The sequence below is a fragment of the Littorina saxatilis genome, linkage group LG10, assembly GCF_037325665.1.
Source record: "Littorina saxatilis isolate snail1 linkage group LG10, US_GU_Lsax_2.0, whole genome shotgun sequence".
In the NCBI taxonomy this organism is placed as follows: Eukaryota; Metazoa; Mollusca; class Gastropoda; order Littorinimorpha; family Littorinidae; genus Littorina; species Littorina saxatilis.
In genome coordinates this window covers 2,929,080-2,954,991 of record NC_090254.1, presented here as the reverse complement: position 1 = coordinate 2,954,991, position 25,912 = coordinate 2,929,080, and the positions used below count along the sequence as shown (strand labels likewise).

At 39.5% G+C, this 25,912-nt stretch overlaps 1 protein-coding gene across 1 annotated transcript in view; it reads right to left on the bottom strand.

The window, feature by feature from the left end:
• LOC138979117 (uncharacterized) overlaps positions 1–25,570 on the bottom strand; it is a 38,960-nt gene extending 13,390 nt beyond the window's left edge. The window contains exons 1-6 of the mRNA XM_070351928.1: positions 25,567–25,570; positions 24,694–25,023; positions 19,308–19,583; positions 9,765–9,768; positions 8,932–9,293; positions 4,451–4,565 (exon numbers count right to left, since the gene is read on the bottom strand). Of these exons, the coding sequence (XP_070208029.1) occupies positions 4,451–4,565; positions 8,932–9,293; positions 9,765–9,768; positions 19,308–19,583; positions 24,694–25,023; positions 25,567–25,570 (1,091 nt within the window). The remainder of the gene's footprint in view (positions 1–4,450; positions 4,566–8,931; positions 9,294–9,764; positions 9,769–19,307; positions 19,584–24,693; positions 25,024–25,566) is intronic.
• Positions 25,571–25,912: the final 342 nt, after the last annotated feature.

The following is a 25,912-nucleotide window of genomic DNA, read 5'->3' as shown; positions in this document are numbered from 1 at the left end:
AATATCTTAATAGATGTAAGGGTTGTGTCCATTGAATAACTGTGTTAGCATGTACTCGGATTTATTATATTGATGACTATATTTTTAGATATGATTTTTAGGGAATTCATTTACCTTTATCCATGCAACCTGTGATTATTCCTGTCAAATTGGTGCTAAAAGAACAACCAGTCCGTTTTGAACTGTCTGGTTGGTATACACACGTAATAGGCCCAGTGAAATTGAACACTTTATCTGTACATAGTTATTATGATATATGCGTGTGGAAGGAGTGTGAAGTTTTATGCATACACCATAACAAAATCCTGTGCTTTGCATTTGGTAAATAAACTGTTTGACCTGACCTTGATCGAGAAAATTCATTATTGAACGAAGCGCATAGCGCTGAGTTCAATAATTATTTTCGAGATTTGCTCTATAAATCCCTTAGTGCACTGGGATTGTTTCAATAACGATATTGTCAGTACCGCCATAGAAAAAAGAAGATTCCAAACGCACATTTTGCTACGCGCATTTGAATAGGCATAACTGTGTGGTCAGGTCGTGTACAGTAAGATCTACTTTTGTGTGGGCCGGTGTCTCAAGTGTGTCGTGCTTTCGTCTCACGCATTTTGATTTCTGTTGGTAAATTCCAGTGTAGCGTTAAGCTGAACAGTGATGATCTTTCAGAGATACCTCATTTGAACTCGGAGAAAGGACTGTGCTCTTCATTATTTGCAATTCGAAACCTTCAGTCGAGCTTCGATGGATTGACTGTGCGGAGTGACTCCCCTTGAATTGACTACCCCACGAAGGACTCGACGGTTCGCACATTTTCAAAATAAATGTGGCATATTTCTCGTGTTGTATCTTCACTCATCGGGGAGTCTGATACTAAATATGAACGGTAAGAATGCTCTGAACCCTACACGTATTATATCCCCATCGTTTTTTGTTCACATTTGCCCAACATGTTAATTTGCTTAGCGGGGTTTATGTCGTCTGCTAGGCAAGAACAATCGAACCACTGCAGTCTGCACTGTCACTGAGTCTGCACGAATGAGCCAGGTAGGCTGGTAATAAGTCTTATAATTATATGGTAAGAACGTTCTGAACCCTACACGTTTTCGATTACGATTGTTCTTGCCTTGAAATAATAATTCGGAAACCATTCATTTACTGAACTGATGCAGTCGTATTTCAGTGTAGTCTGCTACGTATGACAGAGTCGATCGAATCAGTCTTCCAAATGCTGTGTACGTTATCGGAATAACACTTGTGTTTTCTGTTAGCCGCTGGGAATTGTATGCTAACTCATCATTTGGAAATGTGGATGATAAGCTACATGCCACTAACACGGCATATTATGAGAAGAATCTATGCAAGTCGGCGAAAATGAGATGAAACACAGCGGCTTCTATTTTAGATCACTGGCACTGGCACAGGCACATGCAATCTGTCAGAAAAAACCCACTTCTGCTTTAATTGAGAAGCAGGGAATTTATGGTCATTTGGTATTGTGGAGCTTATAAGCTACATGTCATTAATTAATTCTGAGGATGAGAGTACAGTCTCGCTTTGGCAAAGGGCGTAAGAATACGCTCTGTGGAAAAGTTAGCGCAGTCCAAGAGTGCGCTAACAGATTTAAGTGCATCGCCATTAGCCAATCAACTGGTTCACATCAGTCATGTGACACCAGTACTTACTGACAAATATTATTATTATTATTATTTAAGTTATTGAGACATCCCAGTGCACTAAGGGATTTATAGAGCAAATCGAGAAAATTCATTATTGAACGAAGCGCATAGCGCTGAGTTCAATAATTATTTTCGAGATTTGCTTTATAAATCCCTTAGTGCACTGGGATTGTTTCAATAACGATATTGTCAGTACCGCCAGAGAAAAAAGAAGATTCAAAACGCACATTTTGCAATGCGCATTTGGATAGGCGTAACTGTGTCGTCAGGTTTGTGTCACTGGATCTACTTTTGTGTGGGCTGTCTCAAGTGTGTCGTGCTTTCGTCACACGCAAACTCTTGTTTTAATTTCTGTTGGTAAATTCCAGTGTAGCGTTAAGCTAAAAAGTGATGATCTTTCATAGAGACCTCATTTAAACTCGGAGAAAGGACTGTGCTCTTGGTTTCGAAACCTTCCTCGAGCTTCGACAGATTGACTGTGCAGAGTTTTGCCCCTTGCCACGGTCGACGGAAAGCACATTTCCAAAATAAATGTGGCATGTTTCTCGTGTGGTATCTTCACTCATCGGGGAGTCTGGTACTACATTTGAACGGTAAGAATGCTCTGAACCCTACACGTATTATATCCCCATCGTTTTTTCGTTCACATTTGCCCAACATGTTAATTTGCTGACGTTTATGTCGTCTGCTAGGGCAATCAAACCACTGCATGCAGTCTGCACTGCCACTGAGTCTGCACGCACGAGGCACGCTGGTAATAAGTCTTATATATGGTAAGAACGTTCTGAACCCTACACGTTTTCGATTACGATTGTTCTTGCCTTGAAATAATAATTCGGAAACCATTCATTTACTGAACTGATGCAGTCGTATTTCAGTGTAGTCAGTGCGGCTACGTATGACAGAGTCGATCGAGTCAGTCTTCCAAACTGGTCTAGCTGGTACGTTATCGGAATAACACTTGTGTTTTCTGCTAGCGGGTGGGAATTTTATATTAACTCATCATTTGGTAATGTGGATGATAAGCTACATGCCACTAACACGGCATATGAGAAGAATCTATGCAAGTCGGCGAGAATTAGATGAAACACAGCGGCTTCTATTTTTAGATCAGTGGTAGCCGCACTGTGGCACAGGCACATGCAATCTGTCAGAAAAAAACCCACTTCTGCTTTAATTGAGAAGCAGGGAATTTATGGTCATTTGGTATTGTGGAGAATATAAGCTACATGTCAGTAATTAATTCTGATAATGAGAGCACAGTCTTGCTTAGGCAAAGGGCGTAAGAATACGCGCTAACAGTTTTAGGGCATCGCCATTAGCCAATCAACTGGTTCACATCAGTCATGTGACACCAGTACTTACTGACAATTATTATTATTATTATTATTATTATCATTATGTACGATGTTTGCGCTATTGGTTCCGCTTGCTTGAAATGGATGACAAGCGACTTCCAAAACAAGCATATAAAATGCTTTCAAAACGGAAACAAGTGTTGGGTAACTGATGTTCGACTGATATTGTCAAAAACAGGTTTTTATTTCGTCTGGCTCCAACAAAGCGTTGGACATGTTAATATGTTTTTTGCGTATATTTAGATTAAGATAAATGAATATGTTTAAGCAGGAATGGGCCGAAACCATTCGATTGAAGGATCGCTACAGTTTGTATTGTATATTTAAAGATATGAGGGCTGCGGAAACGTATATTTTCAAATGTTAACATTTATTGTTTTCGAGTTGCGCTTGCCCAGTTTAGACTAGTTGTGCTCGAAATTAATGGAAATTTGAAAAGGTATAGTGACAGTGAAACAGCACGTAATTGCTTTTTTTGCGGCAATCTGGGAGAAAGCGAAACACATTTTTTTTATTACATTGTCATTTGTGTTTAGATTTAAGATTAAGATTTCTAAATTGTTTGGGAAACATGCCACTTTCTTCAATTATTAAATATAGAAACACCTATAGGTGTAGGTCCCTAGCAAAATTTATATAAACTTGGCCAAATAATTATTGCAACAAATTTCGCACGCTGAGAATAGTGTGGGAAATGCTTTGAATGTTTGTTAGCTCCCATACATAATAATACGTGTGTTGAACGCTTCCGGATTGGCATTAATCATGTATGCAGTTACTTCCCCTGGCACAACGGTGCCAGCAAGTTCTTGATATCGATAAATTAAGCTTGATACTTTAAATAACACATTCTTCTTTCCACAATAATGTGAAGCAAAGGGGTTGTTTAAAAAAAATCACTGTTTTTCCTTTTGTATACATGATTTTGCTCTGTATACCTTAAAGTGTAGTATTATCATTTCAACAAGGTGACAAAGGAATTGTCCGATTTCGTTTCAAAATTTGAATCCTTTATGATTGAAAAATGTACCCAAGTTCAAGGTAATTATAAGTACAGTTACACTCCTAGTGACCTGTACATTTACAACATTAGTCTTATAAGCCCCCAGGGTTGTGGACCTCAAATGCTCTTCTGAGGGAAATACAAATGTCACCATTCCACCTATAAAGACCATTATGACGTGTGTACATCTCCGTGACCCCTAATGGATCAACATAACTCGAAGGAAGGTATATGCATGGGTGCAACCTGGAAAATTCCAAAAACCGGCAAAAGTTGGGGTCCAGCGTTTTTAGTATTTAAAATGCCAAAAAAACACTCTCCTGGAACAAAAACACCGGCAGCCGATGAAACCAAAATCCGGCTGCCGGCAGAGTTGCACCCATGTATATGTGCTGTTTCGTAGACCTCACCTGTAAACAATGACGACATGAACGACGATAGTCACCACCAGCAGAAAGGCAACCACTCCCCCAATAATTACGCCAATAAGAACTGTGGAGATGGATGTAGATTCTTCTTGTTTTCCTGTTGACACAGCACAAGGTCATGCATATTATTACATCAAACAATTAATTGTAAGAGCAGCAGTGTTTGATTCATCATTCATATAATTACATCAAATAATTAGTTGTAAGAGCTGCAGCCAGGTTTCATGGTATTCAGTTTTGATTATGTCTTTGACTTTGATGTACAATATAATGCCTCCTTTGATGCAATGTGAATATTGTAGACAAGTGAACGTCTACACTTTTAAAATTTAGGTAAAGCAATCTTTGACTCAGCCCAGACTGATGGATTGTATTTTCGCTTGTAAGCTTAAAAACTACATAAACAGTTTGTTCAAATTCTGCAGTCCAAAACAATATATATAGGTATGTTATGTCTAGTCTGGAAAGATACTCAAAATTTAAGAAAATATGTCAAGTCTTCGCATGCTTTGTGGAGACCACCTCGACCTGTCTCGTTCTTTGGGTTACTGCTAGCCAAACCTCGCTAGCATTGTTAATTACTCATTCCGGGTTATATTGTTGATCTTTTTGTTTTAGACAGGCGGATTTACTAAATATTTGGAAAATTGCTTCACGAGACTTGTTCGGTGATTTTTACGCTGTGGTGTTGTTGCCTTTTAGAGAGTAGGGTTACATTAATTTTAGAGGCAAGTGCCGACACTAAGAATGGGCACATTTTCCCAAGAGATCGTTTTATTTGTATTCAGAAGCAACTCTACTTTCAAGAATAGGTCAGAAATGAAGTGCAGCTTTCACCATTACTTTCTAAATGCATAATTATGTTTTTGACGTGCATCACAGCGAAATGGCAGTTCAGAAGAACAGAATTTCAATAATAATTCCTAACTAACTTATTGAACCACTGAACGTATGATAATGTGTTGCTTGCATTGTTATTTATAAATTTCTAATTGCTCATTTTTAGAGATATGAGATATGGGCATCAAGTTCTATTGAAGTCTTTTTTTGTTTCTTTTAGGAGTCTGCCTCTTTTTTTGGTCATAATAATTCGATGTTTTTAAATATTTGTGTGGGAGAAAGAACATTCTATCTGCATAACTTATCTACAGAGAACTGTTCTTTTCCCATGAACTTTTGATTGTTTGTGGGTTTTTTAAATACCAAGCTGTCTTGTGATTTTGTACAAATGGCCCACATAAAAAACAAATTCTGCAGCATATCAGATCGAATAATGTCATCATCCGCCGAAGCATCGTTTTTTCTGCAGCAAAACATTTAACTGCAGTAAAACTAAAATAAAGAATGCTGCGGTAAAATGGTGCTGCTTACATTTTGTCCGCAGCATTTTGTACTTGCTCATTTTAATATTGGTGCACGCTAGTTACCCCTCTGTTGAGATGGATTCGTCCAAAATTACCCAGAAAAAACTGAGCGCCGAATGAATTTGTTGCCGGAAGTTTAAAGTTCAAAGTACCTGTTAGAAACATTATAACATTTTCCTAGACGGACGCAGTAGTCCACTTCTTGTTCAATTTGCTTCAACAATTGTTCACGTTGGGCCGTCATTGTGGGACAATGACCACACGCTACACGCCTTCTGATTGGTCCAATGCGGAACAAGTAATTATATTCCGGGGTAGGAGGGGGTGGGGGGGAGCGGACACAAATGCTTCATTACAAGAGATTTGTTTTCTCTGCAGAAAAATTGTCACAGATTATTCCGAAGAAAAAGTTAATCGCAATAATTCTGCAGGAAAAAATGTAAACACAATGCTGCAGAAAAAATGTTTTGCTGCATTAAACAACAAGAAGGGCAAAGCCCATACGACTCACATGCTTTACACATTTTTCCTACCAAAATACATGTGACCTTGACCCAAGGTCAAGGTCATCCAATGTCATGCAACACAAAGCTGTTAATTCAAGACATAGGAAGTACAATGGTGCTTATTGGCTCTTTCTACCATGAGATATGGTCACTTTTAGTGGTTCACTACCTTATTTTGGTCACATTTCATAAGGGTCAAAGTGACCTTGACCTTGATCATATGTGACCAAATGTGTCTCATAATGAAAGCATAACATGTGCCCCACATAATTTTTAAGTTTGAAACAGTTATCTTCCATAGTTCAGGGTCAAGGTCACTTCAAAATATGTATACAATCCAAATTTGAAGAGCTCCTGTGACCTTGACCTTGAAGCAAGGTAAACCAAACTGGTATCAAAAGATGGGGCTTACTTTGCCCTATATATCATATATAGGTGAGGTATTGAATCTCAAAAACTTCAGAGAAAATGTGAAAAATGTGAAAAATAGCTGTTTTTTAGGCAACATTTATGGCCCCTGCGACCTTGACCTTGAAGCAAGGTCAAGATGCTATGTATGTTTTTTGGGGCCTTGTCATCATACACCATCTTGCCAAATTTGGTACTGATAGACTGAATAGTGTCCAAGAAATATCCAACGTTAAAGTTTTCCGGACGGACGGACGGACGGACGGACGGACGACTCGGGTGAGTACATAGACTCACTTTTGCTTCGCATGTGAGTCAAAAATGCTTCAGCGGATAATTACATTATTCAGAAATGTCTGCAGCATTTCTGTTTTTTAGCAGAATAACTTAATAAAGTCATAATCCGCAAAGGATACTTTCTCTCTCTCTCTCTCCCTCTTTCTCTCTTCGCCTCTGCTGTCTTTCAAAAGGGATGTATGTTTGTGTGCGTGTGTGTGCATCTCGGTGTGTGTGTGTGTGTGTGTGTGTGTGTGTGTGTGTGTGTGTGTGTGTGTGTGTGTGTGTGTATCTCGCTGTGTGTGTGTGTGTGTGTGTGTGTGTGTGTGTGTGTGTGTGTGTGTATACATGTGTGTGTGTGTGAAGGAGAGAGAGAGAGAGAGAGAGAGAGAGAGAGAGAGAGAGAGAGAGAGAGAGAGAGAGAGAGAGAGAGAGAGAGAGAGAGTCTTTTTGTCCTTCGCGGGGGGTATGCAGTTATTAAATATTCAAGTTATTGAAACATCATTCATTTTCTCGATTTGCTCTATAAATCTCTTAGCTCACTGTGATAGTTTCAATAACGATATTGTCAGTACCGCAAGAGAAAAAACAAGATTCACAACGCACATTTTTGCTACGCGCATTTGGATAGGCATAACAGTGTGGTCAGGTTGTGATGGATCTACTTGTGTGTGTCCTGTTTCAAGTTTGTCGTGCTTTCTGTCACACGCAAACTCTTGTTTTAATTTGGTTGGTAAATTCCAGTGAAGTGTCACCTGGTGTCTGACACTGGGCGATTATCCCCCCCCCCCCCCCCCTTAAGTTGCAGTTTTCCAGATAATGTGCAATACTACCGTAAACTATCTTGTATACGCCCAGTATCGAGTAAACGCCCACCCCCTTCTTTGGGCCGAAAGCTGTGCATTGGGCATACTACCTAGTAAACGCCCACCCCCCACTTCTAGATTAATGATGTCACAAAAATTATTTCTGGAACATTTGGTTTTAGTTTTTGTAAACTTCCGCACTCGGTACAGAGAATTCACCCGAGTTTATAATGACAAGATGCTGTTAAAAAGGCATACCGTTGATTTGTACTCTCACCGCATTGCAGCTGAGTAATAAAAGAGAATTGAGATTTTGAAAGTTCTTTTGAAGTTGAAAAGAATGTGATGGCTTGAATCAGTGCAAATGAACTGACTGCTGTGTGTGCTTGTTTGTGAGGTTCTACGAATTAGATTTTTGGTTCTCTTTTTCAGTTTTCACTTGAGTTATGTCACAGCATTTGTTTTAGATTTCTTTCATGATTTGCTTTTAGGTTTCGTTCTGGTGAGGCCATTGCATACACACGAACTCGTGTATTTCAAACTGAAAGAGACAGAGCGTGGATAATTACTTATTTTATAACAAGCAACCAAATAATTCTATTTCTAACGAGGAACTGATCATGCACAGGGTGCAGTACATAGTAAACGCCCACCCCCAACTTTTGGGCAACATTGGTGCATAGGTGGGGTGGGCGTATACAAGGTAGTTTACGGTACATGTGAGCTCATTATTGTTTCTGACTACTTATACTTTGTCATAAGACACTTTGACGGGCGCAGTGGCGTGGTGGTAAGACGTCGGCCTCCTAATCGGGAGGTCGTGAGTTCGAATCCCGGTCGCTGCCGCCTGGTGGGTTAAGAGTGGAGATGTTTTTGATCTCCCAGGTCAACTTATGTGCAGAACTGCTAGTGACTTATCCCCCTTCGTGTGTAGACGCAAGCACAAGACCAAGTGCGCACAGAAAAGATCCTGTAATCGATGTCAGAGTTCGTTGGGTTATAGAAACACAAAAATACCCAGCATGCCTCCCCCGAAATCGGCGTATGCTCAGACTCAATATGATACTCAGGGATTTAACATGTGCTTTAGATACAGTACTCACGTGCAACGTTCAGCGGACAAGTGTCGGTCAGAACAGTCCCGTCTGTCAGTGTCTCCTGGCAGGTCACCTCCCCGGAGAACTCGGAAGCAATATTGTTGAATTGTGCATTAATGTATGAACCATAGTGAGTAAAACTTAGGTCAGAGCTGTTGTAGGGAGTCGTACAGTTGCCATGCCAATAACATGTTCCCAGGTGCAGTGTGGCTCCAGTCTCATTGACCACTGTCCATCTCACAGTGGATGTGCTGTTTACGTAGCAGTCCAGGTACGGCGATTCCGATCCCTCTACATACTTCCTGTCACTCTGACAGTTCGAGAACCGTGCTCCTTCTGAAAAAGAAAAGAGGAGTTTTTGTGTGCACCTGTGCTTTATTGGTAATTCAAGTATGGTTGCACAGACTGTGGCCATTTGTGACAGGGGCTGAGAAAGAAGGATGTAACCAAGTCACACAACACGCTTCCGTGTTTTACATGTTAAACATGTTGGACTCTACGGTCTCAAATATATTATATCACAAGTGAATAAAATAATACAAGTTAACATCACTGTTCATTGGCTCTATCGACGCCCGTTTTAACCGCTTGCTTCCCTTTATATAATAAACCGTCCATAGATCATCGTCCTCCCGAACAAAATTAATTGTATGTCATCGAAGATAGAGGATTTTGGGTAGGGAAATCCTTTCATGCAATGACGTCAGGGTCTTTCGGCGATTGGTCAATGTATTTCGTAACGATAATGTCGGTCACGCTTGAAATTATCGCTACTTAAGATATTGCTGTCCAAACGTATACAAAGTGAACGGGAGCATTAAGTCAGTTATCAACTTAACTTGCCTGCAACAGTGAACATCACTGCAGTTATCCCAAATTGTTGAAGCAAAGTTGATATGAGGCATTATGTGGGCGTAATAAAACAACTTGAGTGCTTCTACATTGGCGTAATGCCTTAATTTAGACAATAAATACACATTTCTGGATACTAATTTGCAAAATGTTACTCAAGTGAGTTTGCCATTTCAATTCTTGATCAACAGTAACCCCAAATAATTTATGCTCCTTAACTTGTTGCACTTGAGTTAAACCAATTGACAGTTGTAGCTGTAGAAATCTTAATTGGTGTTTTTACATTTAGTCGTGGTGTATGTGTGTCTGTCTGTGTGTGTGTGTGTGTGCCAGTGTGTGTGTGTGTAGAGCTATTCAGAGTAAACTACTGGACCGATCTTTATGAAATTTAAATGAGAGTTCCTGGGTATGATATCCCCAGACGTTTTTTTTAATGTTTTCGATAAATGTCTTTGATGACGTCATATCCGGCTTTTTGTAAAGGTTGAGGCGGCACTGTCACACCCTTATTTTTAATCAAATTGATTGACATTTTTGTAAAGCAATCTTCGACGAAGGCCTGACTTCGGTATTATATTTCAGCTTGGTGGCTTACAAATTAATTAATGACTTTGGTCATTACAAATCTGAAAATTGTAATACATTTTTTTCTTTTATATCAAACGATCCAAATTTACGTTCATTTTATTCTACATCATTTCCTGATTCCAAAAACATATACATATGTTATATTTGGATTAAAAACAAGCTCTGAAAATTAAAAATATAAAAATTATGATCAAAATTAAATTTCCGAAATCGATTTAAAAACAATTTCATCTTATTCCTTGTCGGTTCCTGATTCCAAAAACACATAGATATGATATGTTTGGATTAAAAACACGCTCAGAAAGTTAAAACGAAGAGAGGTACAGAAAAGCGTGCTATGCAGCACAGCGAAACCATTACCGCGCTAAACAGGCTCGTCAGTTTCACTCCGTTTTGCACAAGCGGCGGACTACGGTCATTGTGAAAAAATGCAGTGTGTTCAGTTTCATTCTGTGAGTTCCACAGCTCGACTAAATGCAGTAATTTCGCCTTACGCGACTTGTCTAGTTGTAATCACCATACTTTTCGTCTTAACAGGGTGAATAATCATTGCATTAGTGGTGCACCATTCTGTCATCTCATGCATCTAGATTTGTTTGAAGAGATTGGTTGACGGCTACCAAAGACTTTTGACTGGTGTGGATAGATGAATCATCCGCAAAGAACTCACATCTTACTTTCTCATCTGACACATGTAGAGGTAAATCATTTATGTAAATACTGAACAATATAGGTCCCAATATAGACCATTGAGGCACACCACTTTTGACAAAATCGTTCGACGAAGTTTTACAGTTAATGGCTACATAGAGAGAGAGAGAGAGAGAGAGAGAGAGAGAGAGAGAGAGAGAGAGAGAGAGAGAGAGAGAGAGAGAGTATTTTCCTTCGCGAGGGGTATGCAGTGCCTTGACATTGCAGTTCTACTTAAATATTAGTATTTTTATTATTATTTAAGTTATTGAGACATCACAGTGCGCAAAGAGATTTATAGAGCAAATCGAGAAAATGAATTATTGAACGAAGCGCCTAGCGCTGAGTTAAATAATTATTTTCAAGATTTGCTCTATAAATCTCTTAGCGCACTGTGATTGTTTCAATAACGATATTGTCAGCAACGACAATAGATCAAAACGTTTGACAAGGCACATGTTTACCCTCTACACCGTTTTATTGATAAGCAACTTACAGTATGAGTTACAGTTATGCTAAATGTACCCGTAAGCATACAGTTTCGCTTCAATATTCAGGTAACAAGAAAAATGTTCATTCAAAATGAACAGGCGTCCATGTTATTTTGACAAAATGAATATTTTTGTTAAAGAAGCTGGCAAGCACACCCTTTCGAATATAGCGGAAGTAGTTTCGACCCTAAATGCTTAAGTACTTAGGCCTTAAACTTAAGTACGGGTTGATAGAATATTTTAATGTAAGCAGAGATGTCTCTGATATAAGTGCAGTTTATTTTCAAAGTTTGGAGTCGTAGATCATTCTTTTTGGATGCAATGTGACTAGCATGTATCGGTAAAATTTGTTGTTTCAACTCACAAATAGCAGATTGCTACTATAGGTGGCGGGCACTCACCAAAAATCAAAGTAGAAGGGCTTGTCCTGCTGCCACCATGGAAGGTAGCGCAAAACTGCCGTCTTGTCGCAAGGAGGAGATGTCTCTCAGATAATAATTCATGAAGACATCCTCCGATTAGCAAATGTGTGTGCTGTTATTGCATTATTTACAAAAAACGCACAGAAAAAAACACTATTTTCGACTACTCACTGCGGAGCAGAGCGTGCAATATACGCTCTGCTACAGAGTTATCCCACGTGCGGTTAGATAGACGCTCATACATGTAAGTACAGTTTATTTTCTAGGTTTGGTATCGTAGATAATTTTTTTTGAATGCAATGTGAAAAACAGGTATTGATACAGTTTGTTTAATAATTTTGCAAGTGAATATTTGTTTATTGGCTGCATGTTTGACAAAAACGTTGTAAAATAAACACTTTTTCGTTGCTTTTATTGTTTGCTTTGATTGCAGCCAAACGACTTGCTCTACGGGGCTGAAAATAAAGTGGAAGACACTTTGAGATATAAGGAATTGGATAGGCCATCATACGAGAAGGTGTAGAAATCTGCATGCTGGCAGCTTTAAAGTGTTACAGCGACATCAGAAAGCTCTAAAAGCTTTTTTTTTTTTTTAAATGCATGATTTTCATAGTTTGTCACTTTAGACAATTTTTGTAATAATTAATTTGATCGGAAAAAAATAGTGTAATATACAAATAAGAAAATTTTTGAATCACATTTTTGCTATCCTTGATGAGAAGCGAGTTGAAATGTGCCTAAATAAAGTCACACCTTAACATTTTTTAGTTTTTGCCCACTAAGGCATTTGCAACATGAAATTTCAGTATTTTTTAAGTTTTTACCCCCCCAAAATGACATGTTTTAACAATTTGAAGTTTTTGTCTAAACATGAAATGACATTCTAAGATCTGAAAGCTTTTTTTTTTTTTTTAATGCAACGTCATGAATAATATTTTCAATTTTTTGCATTAAAGAAGCTGGCAAGCACACCCTTTCGAATATAGCGGAAGTAGATTCGACCCTAAATGCTTAAGTACTTAGGCCTTAAACTGAAGTACGTGTTGACAGAATATTTTAATATAAGTGCAGTTTATATTTCAAAGTTTGGAGTCGTAGATCATTCTTTTTGGATGCAAAATGACTAACATGTATCAGTGAAATTTGTTGTTTAATTCTGCAAGCAAATGTGTGTGCTGTTATTGCATTATTTGAAAAAAAACGCACAGAAAAAACACTATTTTTGACGACTCACTGCAGTTATCCCAGGTGCGGTTAGATAGACGCGCATACATGTAAGTACAGTTTATTTTCTAGGTTTGGTATCGTAGATAATTTTTTTGGAATGCAATGTGACAAACATGTATTGATACAGTTTGTTGTATAATTTTGCAAGTGAATATGTGTTTATTGGCTGCATGTTTCACTAAAACGCAGTAAAATAAAAACTTTTTCATTGCTTTTGTTGTTTCCTTTGATTGCAGCCAAATGACTGAAAATTAAGTGGAAGACACTTTGAGATATAAGGAATCGGATAGGCCATGACACGAGAAGGTGTAGAAATCTGCTTGCAGACAGCTTTAACATGACATCACATATTGATATATTTTTTAAGTTTTTGCATATTACCCCATTTTTGAGGTCACGTTTTAACTTTGGTTAAGTGTTTGCCCACAACTGACATTAGATTACATTAAACATTTTACATTATTTTTCTAGCACATGTTCATGTTAGTCTGCGCCATCCATTGATCACAGAACATCCACATAGGAAGAAAAGGTGTTTGATTACTGAAATAAAAATGTTTAGAGAAATGTAGAAAGAGGTGAACAAAATGCAAGATGATTTGGTATGGAATTTAGTTGTATACGTGAATGAGGTGTGAAACGTATGCAGAAAGGAAGATGTTTATTTGCGATGAAAGAAAATAGATATAATAACTTCATACTGTAGTAAAAAAACAAAACAAAACAAAAACAACCAGTAATCAGCCAATCAATTTCAAATGTTCATTCAACAGTAACCATATACATTCGACAATGGTCCTCTGTAAATAAAAATTAAAAACAAATCTGCTTGGACAGAATTGTTGTTATTTTTGGGAATAAGAAAATATCAACTATCTTGAGATGCATCCTCTTGCACACAAATAATGCAAGTTAAGGAGTTACGTCCATATGCGTAAAAAGTTAAGATGAATATATGGATCAACAATTACCTCCCCTACTTGCATTATATTTGGGCAAAGCTATAGGAATAGTGTAATGATATTTTAAAATAATTGTCACATTGCCTTAAACATTTGGATTTTGACATGGAGTATTTTACGTAATGTGTACATTTTAGACATGGCAACTGAAGGAAAAAAAAGTGGAGAAAAAAAACCTAACATTTTGTGGGACAAATTTTGTAAGTTGGGTGACGAAACCATGTAAACTTTTCCTTCACAACAGACAAAATTAAGAGGTTTTTCTTTTAACAAACACAAAGAAATATGTCTTTACCTTCGAACAAGCACAGAAAGTATGTGTTTTTGTTCATAAGACCATACATTTTGTTGTTGTGGAGATATGGATTCAACTGCAGAAAATGTGAAACTTTGCTAACAATTCCCATACCTGACATTTTAAAAGTCTAAAAAGTGCCTCCCACTAGCTTGTCACCAAATAAACAAAGTAGGTTGTAACAAAATTGCAGATTAATAAAAAAAATAGTTCAATCAATAGTATATGTCACACCTGACATTAAACTAGTAATTTCCATCACTATCCTTTTCAGGCATTAAAAATAGTTCAAAGCAGCTATAGCCCCACATGGAAGTAAGAGGCTCATTCACAAGCTAGTTAAAAGCTTTTCATTCTTTTTGTTTTTCTCAAAAGAAAGTTCATAGTATGACAACAGTATTCACAGCAGGCAGTTTTAAATCACGCAAGGGTCATTCTCAAGGTGTGTTCACGAAATACATTGTAATTTTAAACAGAGACAATATCAGTTCACCCTTGAAGATGATTTTACTGACCAAGTTTCTCCCCATATATTTCATAACCCTGCAGGTGAAAATGGGAATACCAGCACAGAATGACTGTCAGTGAACATTTAATACCAACACTTCAAACTACATCACTCATCATAAAACAGAAGCTGTGACTTGGATTTAAATGAAAATCAAAAAGTGGAAAAACTCATACTCTGATAATTGTTGTCCAAGTGTTTCAAACTACATCACTCATCATAAAACAGAAGCTGTGACTTGGATTTAAATAAAAATCAACACGCGGAAAAACTCATACTCTGATAATTGTTGTCTAAGTGTTTGTGTGGTTAAAAAAACAAACGTACCTGATCCTGAATAAAATCAGAGCAACCCATATGATCATTAAAATGTAACCATTCACTGGTCCATAGGTATACTCTTTTCAAAAAGGAGATGGGTATGGAAGAGGCAGTGCTTCTGTTAGTGATTCAAAGTGCCAGACATCCCATCCTAGTGCTGTGAAATGGATATAAATTATATATATATTCAATATTCAAGCTTACTAATATTTGCATGCAAACATACTGTGACAGTACTAATACAGTAAAAGCATTATTGAGGGTGAACAGCCTGCTTTACTTGGTTTCAGTGAGGAGTAACAATACTAACAATAACAATAACATGCCTAAGTTGTGAAATGTAAGTACTTAACTCCCCCCGGACACTGGCAAAATTCCAGCAGAATGTCCCCCACCTTCGCTGACGATTATCCACAGTTTATACAGGAAGTGTGCAGGTAGGTTGTCTGCCTCTGTGTCGGTTTTACCTCCGCGGTGTAGACGAAAAACTTTTCCACTTCTGCCACAGGGCGAAAAGTCTCGTTTTGGCACTTTAACTTGGCATATAACATCAAACATCACGTTAATCAACTGAATTGTGTGGCATTATACCTATGCGATTCATGTCACATTAGAAAAACTGCCGTAACGCAATAAAATTCCTGAGATGTTAGTATTATGCATAACACGGTAAAACATCGAGTTTTGGTGTCTGCGTTTTGGACGTTTTCGCTGGGGTTACGGAGGGCTATTCACATCGTGTTAAACAAGTTGTCGCAGTGAGCAAAACACCAGATAACGTCTGGAATTATGACAAGTTATTGCAGTGACTTAAACTCGAAGTTAGCTGTTGGTTTTGATGTGTTTCACTGCGTTTTCGTCTTGCTTTTGTTTCATAATGTTGTTGCTGTTGTTGTTACTGTTGGGAGCTATACATCACATTTTTGTTCCCCCAAAAATTTATTCTTGATTAATATCAGGACGCAAACCATCCCCTTTACTTCACACACACACACACACACACACACACACACACACACACACACACACACACACACACACACACACACACACACACACACACACACACACACAATCTACTCCTCAGTTTGCAGCGTGGCTTCGACAGCGAGTTTGCCCGTACCCAAGGGGAGTAACTCGAAATAACTCAGCGCGCGGTCTGCTTAAAAGGCCCTAATAGAAATCACCCGCTAGGTACACGCGCACTCAAGTTAACCTCTGCTTTGACCTGTGGCTGTGTGCCAAGAGAGCAGAACACACACGCCGTAGACCAGATAAATAGGTGCTTGATTTTGGTATTTTGATTTTACATAACATTAAACCTTTCTTGGGGTTCATGGTCATGGCAACAGCCATAATAATATTATATCATGTATAATATTACATTTCAGCATATGTGAATTACATGTCATCATAACAAACTGTCATACATTTTTATTCCTCATCATTCTGATTGATCACAACCAAACCTACTATCAGTGGACACATCCAAATGCAAGCGCCTGTTCTTGACAAATTGCCACAGTGACTGATCTAAAAATATAGGTCCTTTGCCGCCACGGACACTGTTTGGCCTGTAGGTAAAATGTACAATGTATTTTCTGATTTGTGCACAAAAGCTTTTTTTCTTTTTTTCTTTTTTTTAACATAACAATGTTTAATGTTACTGTATGTTTGAAAGACCATGGTCACATTTGTAAAACAAATGTTAAATTAAAAAATAAATAACATTTTGGTTCATGATTTTTTCCTACACCTGTGCTAAAACTAAGAAGTAAAAATGTCGGTATATAAGTCACTCAAATACTTCAAAGTATGAATGGTTAGAGTTTGTTGCGGTTGACCCTGCACAGTTCGACCTATGATGTTTTTGTTGAACAATTTTGTCCAAAAAAAAACCAAAAAAAAGTAAGGGCAGTAACTCAAGACGTAAATGTGGCAGTGTCCCATAGGCAACCGCAGAGTTATCCTGTCCATAGGCAAGCGCTTACTTGATCCCAATTACTAGGCGTCTCCGGACGCCTAGAATTATTGGTAGAAAAACATGTATCAGAATGTGCTATGCTCCCAAACAATGAACAACCCCCAAGCAACAGAGTGACGCCCCCTGATTCCACAGTGACACGTTGGTTCCCTCATTCGCAAAAACTAAAGTTGGCATGTTATTTCTCGCAATGTATCTACAATCATCTGGGAGGTTGGTGCTGTGATTACATGGTAAGCATGTTTTGAGGCCTTCGCGTCTTTAGTTTACATCGTAGCTGTCTTGAAATATGCAAACACCGTTCATTTCAGTACTGAACTGGCGTTGTCGTCTGCTTTATGTACGTAGGACAGTCAATCGACTTCCAACATGGCATGGTCTAGCTCGAAATCTGTCACAAACAACCACTTCTGTTATTAGCCGCGGAACATTTTAGGGTCAAGCTTCATTGTTTGGTAATGTGGAGACGATAAGCTACATGCCACTAAACAGGCCTGAAAGTGGCGAGTAGAAATCTGTAAATGGCGATTAGAAATGTTAATCTACAGTAAAGTTGCTGAAACACTGAATTGAAATGGTTGGTTTGCCGAGTAAAATTTGCTATCTGGCCAGTACATTATGAGAAGTACTAGCCAAAGGCGAGTGCCCTATTTTGTGGACTTTCAGCGCTGCTAACACGGCGGATGAGAAGAATCTTCGCAAATCAAAACAAGTCGCGTAAGGCGAAAATACAACATTTAGTCAAGTAGCTGTGGAACTCACAGAATGAAACTAAACGCAATGCAACGCAGCAAGACCGTATACTCGTACATCGTCAGTCCACCGCACACGGCAAAGGCAGTGAAATTGACAGGAAGAGCGGGGTAGTACTTGCGCTGAGAAGGATAGCACGCTTTTCTGTACCTCTCTTTGTTTTAACTTTCTGAGCGTGTTTTTAATCCAAACATATCATATCTATATGTTTTTGGAATCAGGAACCGACAAGGAATAAGATGAAAGTGTTTTTAAATTGATTTGGACAATTTAATTTTGATAATAATTTTTATATATTTAATTTTCAGAGCTTGTTTTTAATCCGAATATAACATATTTATATGTTTTTGGAATCAGCAAATGATGGAGAATAAGATGAACGTAAATTTGGATCGTTTTAGAAAAAAATAATTTTTTTAACAATTTTCAGATTTTTAATGACCAAAGTCATAAACTAATTTTTAAGCCATCAAGCTGAAATGCAATACCGAAGTCCGGGCTTCGTCGACGACTACTTGACCAAAATTTCAACCAATTTGGTTGACAAATGAGAGCGTGACAGTGCCGCCTCAACTTTCACGAAAAGCCGGATATGACGTCATCAAAGACATTAATCCAAAAAATGAAAAAAAGTTCGGGGATATCATACCCAGGAACTCTCATGTCAAATTTCATAAAGATCGGTCCAGTAGTTTGGTCTGAATCGCTCTACACGCACGCACACACGCACGCACGCACACACGCACACACGCACACACATACACCACGACCCTCGTTTCGATTCCCCCTCGATGTTAAAACATTTAGTCAAAACTTGACTAAATGTAAAAAGAGGCATAGCCTCACTGTGTCACAGGCGCATGAAATATGTCAGAAAAAACACTTCTGTATTTAGCCGCGGGAAATTTAGTGTCAAGCACAATTTGGTAATGTGGAGAAGACAAGGTACATGTCACTAGAATGAGAAGAATCTTCTCAAATCGAGAGAATGAGCACAGCTTCGCTGTGGCAAAGGGCGTAAAAATACACTAACAGTTTTAGCGCATCGCCATTAGCCAATCAACTGGTTCACATCAGTCTTGTGACACCAGTACTTACTGACAATTATTATTATCATCATTATTATCATTTAAGAATATGGGGTCCTGATTTGGCCTATTATGGTCCGCTGGACCCGAAAAGCAGCAGCTAACTAACTAACTAATTTAAGAATATCACAAGCACGTCTAACCAAAACTGGTATTTATTATGAGGAGAAGTATAGCAAAACACCTTAAAACTCAACTCACGGCGCAAGTGAAGGGTGAACGCTGTGTTGATTGGCTGCACCCAGTCTAGCTGACACGTGACCTTCATCCCATCGTGCTGTCTGCTCACGTGACCAGAGGGGAACGTCAGTTGTGTCAAACCGTAGTCTCCTGTTGCTATGGTGACGTTCCCTAGCAACCAGACCAGCCGTCCTGCCGGGGATCCCAGATAGTCAGCGGTACAGACACACGGCACCACGCCAGTCTCGGGGATGTAGTTCAGCTCACTGCAGTTGTGGGTCGGCTGGCTGGGCGTGGCTAAAGTGCAAGAATGACCAAAGATCAGCTGCCATGTGTTGCATAGGAATCGGGGCGCTTTTTCCCAGCCAAGTCGCTTTTAGGGGCCTATGAAACGAATCTTATTGAGACAGAGCGCTTCAAGATGGCGACAGAAAAAGAGACACTAACGCAAGATTTGAAAGAAAGGTTTCATACTTTAGCTAGCAGCCGATTCGGTCAATAAGCTTGTCAGACAGAACGTTGTTAAGGTGGAAATGTTAGCTTGGGTGGTCATTAAACCTTGGATAGCAGTGGATCCCTCCTGTCACGACGCAAACCACGCCGAGAAGACCGCAACACGCTACACACCATCGCAGTTCAAACACCTCCATCTTGGGAAGCGGTGAATGCATGCCGCGAGCACAATCAAAAGACGTTCGCCGAGTGCCCCGTATCGCCCAACGAGCGTGATTCTACTCTGCCCCAACATACCGGATTTTGAAAAAACGCACTGCCCTAGGCAACTCGTCTCAGCCGGCTGGGGACAGGGGTGTGGCTAGGATAAACATGGCATAGTGTTGTAAATAAATCTGCGTATTCTTAACACAAGCACTCTAACAGATACACATACACAAACACGCGTACGCACACAATCACGCATGCACACACACACATACACACACACACACCGTGGCAACCCCTCCCCTACCCACCCTCCCACACAAAAACACACAGTTACTTACTGATATTAACCGTATAGCCAACGTAACTGTCGGTGGATGCAAAAAAGCCGGAATAGACAAAAACTCTAAGATTTGTGTAGATCCCTTGTACAGGCGAGAGGGGCCAGGAGTAGGTCAGTCGTCCCCGGTAGTACAGCTTGTTGTCCGTGCTGTCTGTGTAGGGCGTCAGCATGTCACGGTAAGAGAGGCGACCATCGAACAGGTAGCTGTTTGCTCCTATTAGTTTTCCATGCTCAAGAACCTTCATTGGAAAAAAAAAAAGTCGCGTGAAGCGATATAAAAACATTTAGTCAAGCTGTCAGCATCAACGTAACACATTAACACCAAAAATCAGTCATCGCCGAGACTACGAGACTATTTTAAGATAGTCTCAAATAACCACACCAAAAGGCCCAGACGGGTCACGCTCGTCTCCGCGTTGCGTGCGAATGCAGTACCTACTTAACCTATGTTCTGTAATTCTGAGCACATTTTTAGAGTAAACATATCATTTGTATATATTTTAAAATTCAGGAGAAATTGAGGAATACGATGCATTCATTTTTAAATTTGCTAGTAAAACTTCGATTTAATGACAACTTTAATTAGCTAACTAATTAACTAATTTTCAAGCTCCAAAGCTGAAATGCAATCCCACAGTCCGGACTTCGTCGAAAATTGCTTGACCAAATTTTTAATCAATTTGATAGAAAAATGACGACGTGACAGTGCGGCTTCAACTGTCTCAAAAAGCCGAATATGACGTCATCTCAGATATTTATCGGAAAAAACAACGTCTGGGAATATTATACACAGAAACTCTCATGTGATATTTCAAGAAGATCGGTCCAGCAGTTTTCTCGGAATCAATGTATACATACACACACTCACACACACACACACACACACACACACACACACACACACACACATCACCGCCCTCGTCTCGATTCCCCTTCTATGTTAAAATATTTAGTCAAAACGTGACTAAATGTAAAAAGCAACCGGATTATTGTCTTGAATTATAATGTGTGCGCATGTATTGATTCAATCTGATTTCTTGAAAACACACACACACATACACACCCATGTACACACACACACCCACACACACACACACACACACAGACAACTGTACAATTATGGTCACTAGCCTTGTGTTGGTTGAAAGGTTATCAACTCTGCCCTACCTGTAGGAGACAGTTTTTCTCTCTAATGGGCAATTAAATATGACGAACGGCTCCGAGCAGTGTTGAAGCAACGATTTGTCTTTTTGTCGCATATAATTTAAGGCTATAAAAAGTCAACACATTTAAACATTCATTCCACATATGACTTCGCATACCTTAAGAGTTGAAAGCCAATCGAAATGGTGTACCGCGGTAAGTCAGTTCGCATTTTCCCCCAAAATGCGATTCACATTTCCTGTGATCACATTCTGGAGCTAAAGACTGTGTGCGATATGCCAAAATGGAGCCAAATAACATGATTTACAATTTTCTTACGTTATGAAACACAATGTCTTGACGCAAACGACCCAAGATAGAAGTAACTAACTAGCTCTCTCTCTCTCTGTGTCTCTTTCTCTCTCTCTCTCTCTCTCTCTGTCTCTCTCTCTCTCTAGCTCTCTCGCTCTCTCTCTCTCTCTCTCTCTCTAGCTCTCTCTCTCTCTCTCTCTCTCTCTCTCTCTCTCTCTCTCTCTCTCTCTCTCTCTCTCTCTCTCGTCGAGACTACTCGAGTCCCATTTAGGCGTTTCATAGAGAATACTACATGGCTTGCTGTGTTGCACCAGATTTACACGAGTTTTTTTTTTAATATTGAAGTGCGAGCGAAAGCGAGCTGTTCACTATTTGAAAAAGCAACGAGTGTAATTAAAGACGCTTGTTATGGAACCTCGATCTCTTTTAAAGCCTCGTGCAATATATTAAGTCAAAGTAAAGAAACGTCACTCTGAAAGTGTGGCGTGACGTGTTAGTTCTAAAAATAATCGAGGGTAATTAGCGAGCGCATTTTTTTTCTTTCTATAAAGACGTTTGTGTCGGTGACTTTGGCATCATAAACATTGAAAGATTATTATCTCACGAGTGTCTCTCTCACGTATGTAGGATAAACGTATTTACTATTTAGTTCACATGCGGGGCCTGATCGAGAATTTCCGCCTCACTTGTTTTGCCTTACGCCGTCCTGTGGGGACAATGATGAACAAGTAATTGCACAAAATGCGAGAAAGTCAACGAATAGTAATACATGACTTAAAGCTTGAGGGGCTCCGAGGCGTGCACATGGGTTAAACACTGAATAAATGCGCTATAAAAATATAATGCATTATTATTATTATTATTACATGGATGTGAAAAGTGTAACTGTACATTCTGTTATAGTTGCATGATGCTGTACCTGACGATCAATTATGTTGATGGTGTTTTGGATTCTTGTGACTGATATTTTGCAAAGGGGCATGCGGTGTTACCTTAACATGTTTATACACTGTGAAGTTGTAATGTCCGGCGCTGGAGAAGACGTTGCTGACGTCACACGACAAGATGGTGGACCAGTTCCCAGGATGCACCTCAGCGTGACAATTGCTGACTGTAGCTGGATCTGACAACAGGAAATACAGGACACGTACATGAGAAAGGAGGGGCGATAACACGTGTGATGTTGTTTAACCCGCTTAGCTATCCCGAACACGTGTTGGTTTAAACATTCTCGGCATTTGGTTAAGGTCCACAACTTTAGCATCTGAAATTGTAATGTGTAACAGACCCGCAACATGTCACTTGGATACAGGAAAAGCACGACGGAAGACTCAGCGAGAAAGTGCAATACTTACTGTTCACATTAAAAGTAGCGTTGTCCGTCTCATTTAGACCGCTGTAAGTGAAGGAACAGAAAACGTCTCCGCCCTTGCTTCTGTCGACCATCAGAAAGTGGACGCGACTCCTGTAATTATATGGCCTTTGCACGGTGATTGCTGGAGCGTGTGGCGAGGTGCAGCTGTTGACACCTGTACAGGTGCCCAGGTCCAGTGTTTGTCCCGAGGTTGTAGTCAGGCTCCACCTCACAGAGCTTGGGGTGTAGGGAGAGTTGTAGCAGTAAATATTTCTCGTGCTGTTTTCACGGAAGTCAACGTGACGTACATGTCTGACAATTCCTGAAAAGTTGTAATGAATGATATAAACACTGTCTGATGCACTGCTGGCAGCAGTAACAGGAGAATTGACCGCCACACACAAAAACGTGCTATTATTGTATCAATTTACAATGGAAAGCAATTATCAAGTGACAACCTAAACAGAGTGCAAAAGTTCGTCATTGAATACTCTTGAAATATATTAGCAAACGCTGTATTGGTCTGCTTGCATAAAGTTATTCTAAGTGATATTGGTGCAGATCACTACATATGTTTTTTTTATTGCTAGAAACATTACTTCCGTGATTCGACACATACATGATTTCATATCACATATGAACGAATAAGATGAACCAAAGCTCCATTTGATAAAATGTTCAAAGAGATTACTGAGTATGTATTTAAACGATTTAATTTCAATGATGCGTTTGTAAGATGGGTAGAAATGTTGGCCGACGCCTCAATCAGAAAGGTGTACTAATTTTAAGGATTGGTTGTCTGAATACATCCCATTAAACACCGTTAGTTGTCAGGGATCTTCTTTTCACTGACGGCCTTTATTCTTGCTAGGCAAGGAAATCGCAGCACTTTTCACGTGAAAACCCCAGTGAAATTGACAAGCCAGTATAGCGCAGTAGCGTTTGCGCTTAGCAGGATGGCGGGATTTTCTGTATTCTTTTTAACGTTCTGCGCTTCTTTTTTCCCCACTCGGCCTTCCCAGGAGATACCTAGTCCTTTCAGTCGCTATACCTGTCCTCTTAACAGAACAAGGACGATTTCCTGAACTTTCTTCTGCAGCACAGAGTTAAAATTGTATTGTTTGTCGTCCTATCTCAGAAACTTATCTAACCTGATAGGCCTGCAAATAATACACGGTGATGAAACAGGTACCACTTGTAGTTTCTTGTTGTAAATAATTATGTTTCCATTACGTTACACTTCCGTAGCAACAGGGACGATGTGTGACTATCCGGCGACTTTAGGTGGATTTTGTGTTAAAAAAAACTAACCAATACATATACCGAGTTGTTGAATGGGACTTTTATCAGACAATGGAATCGCTCAGCTTAAAACGATAGGACATCTGACCGCCATGCACAATTGGTCTAGTTCAAAGGACTATGACCGATGTCCGACGCCTAACAATATCCCTGAACCCAAACAGACTTCATAAGGTTACCTGTTATACATGTGCCCTTGTTTACAAATTGGCATTATATGTGTGCGCCAAACTTCAAGACAGACTCAATATGATACTCAGGGATTTAACATGTGCTTTAGATACAGTACTCACGTGCAACGTTCAGCGGACAAGTGTCGGTCAGAACAGTCCCGTCTGTCAGTGTCTCCTGGCAGGTCACCTCCCCGGAGAACTCGGAAGAAATCTTGTAGAATTGTACACTAATGTTTGAACCATAGTGAGTAAATTCTAGGTCAGAGCTGCTGTAGGGAGTCGTACAGTTGTCTGACCCATAACATGTTCCAAGGTGCAGGGTGACTCCAGTCTCATTGACCACTGTCCATCTCACAGTGGATGTGCTGTTAACAAAGCAGGACCGGTACGGGTCGTCATATCCCTCTACATACTTCCTGTCGCCCAGACAGTGCGAGAACCATGCTCCTTCTGAAAAATAACAAATGCAGTTTCTGTATGCACCACTGTGTTATTGGTACTTCAAGTATGGCAGCACAGAATGTGGCTATTTGTGGCAGCGTTTGATAAAGAAGGGTACAACCAAGTCACACCTACAACACGCTTTTTAATCACGTTCTAAAAACCTTTGGCACCTGAATTCTTCCGTGTTTTACATGTTAAGCATTTTGGACTCTACAGGGTCAAATCTGATAAATATACAAAGTCAACAAGTAAGTTTGCATACACCTCTGTATTTATGTGCATAATTTGTGTGTGTGTGTGTGTGTGTGTGTGGGCGCGCGTGAGTGTGTGTGTGTGTGTGTGTGTGTGTGTGTGTGTGTGTGTGTGTGTGTGTGTTCTTTACCTTTTAAATTTCACGAAAATCTGGGTGCTAGACCCGATTGCATTGACACGCTTAGAATGTTTAAACTAAGAAAGATAGAATGAATCGATCTGTTGTCTGCTCTAGTTAAGGTAATGGCCTCAAAATCTCATCGGCTGAATAAGTTGATTGCTATATTTTTTTTTTACGCATCGTGTCGCCAATTTCACCAACCAGGACTAATTTTAGTTGACCTGTTATTAATGTTATCGCGGTCAGCACAGGCTTCTTTTTATATTTAGTCAAGTTTTGACTAAATATTTTAACATCGAGGGGGAATCGAAACGAGGGTCGTGGTGTATGTGCGTGCGTGCGTGCGTGTGTGTGTGTGTGTGTGTGTGTGTGTGTAGAGCGATTCAGACTAAACTACTGGACCGATCTTTATGAAATTTGACATAAGAGTTCCTGGGTATGAAATCCCCGAACGTTTTTTTCATTTTTTTGATAAATGTCTTTGATGACGTCATATCCGGCTTTTCGTGAAAGTTGAGGCGG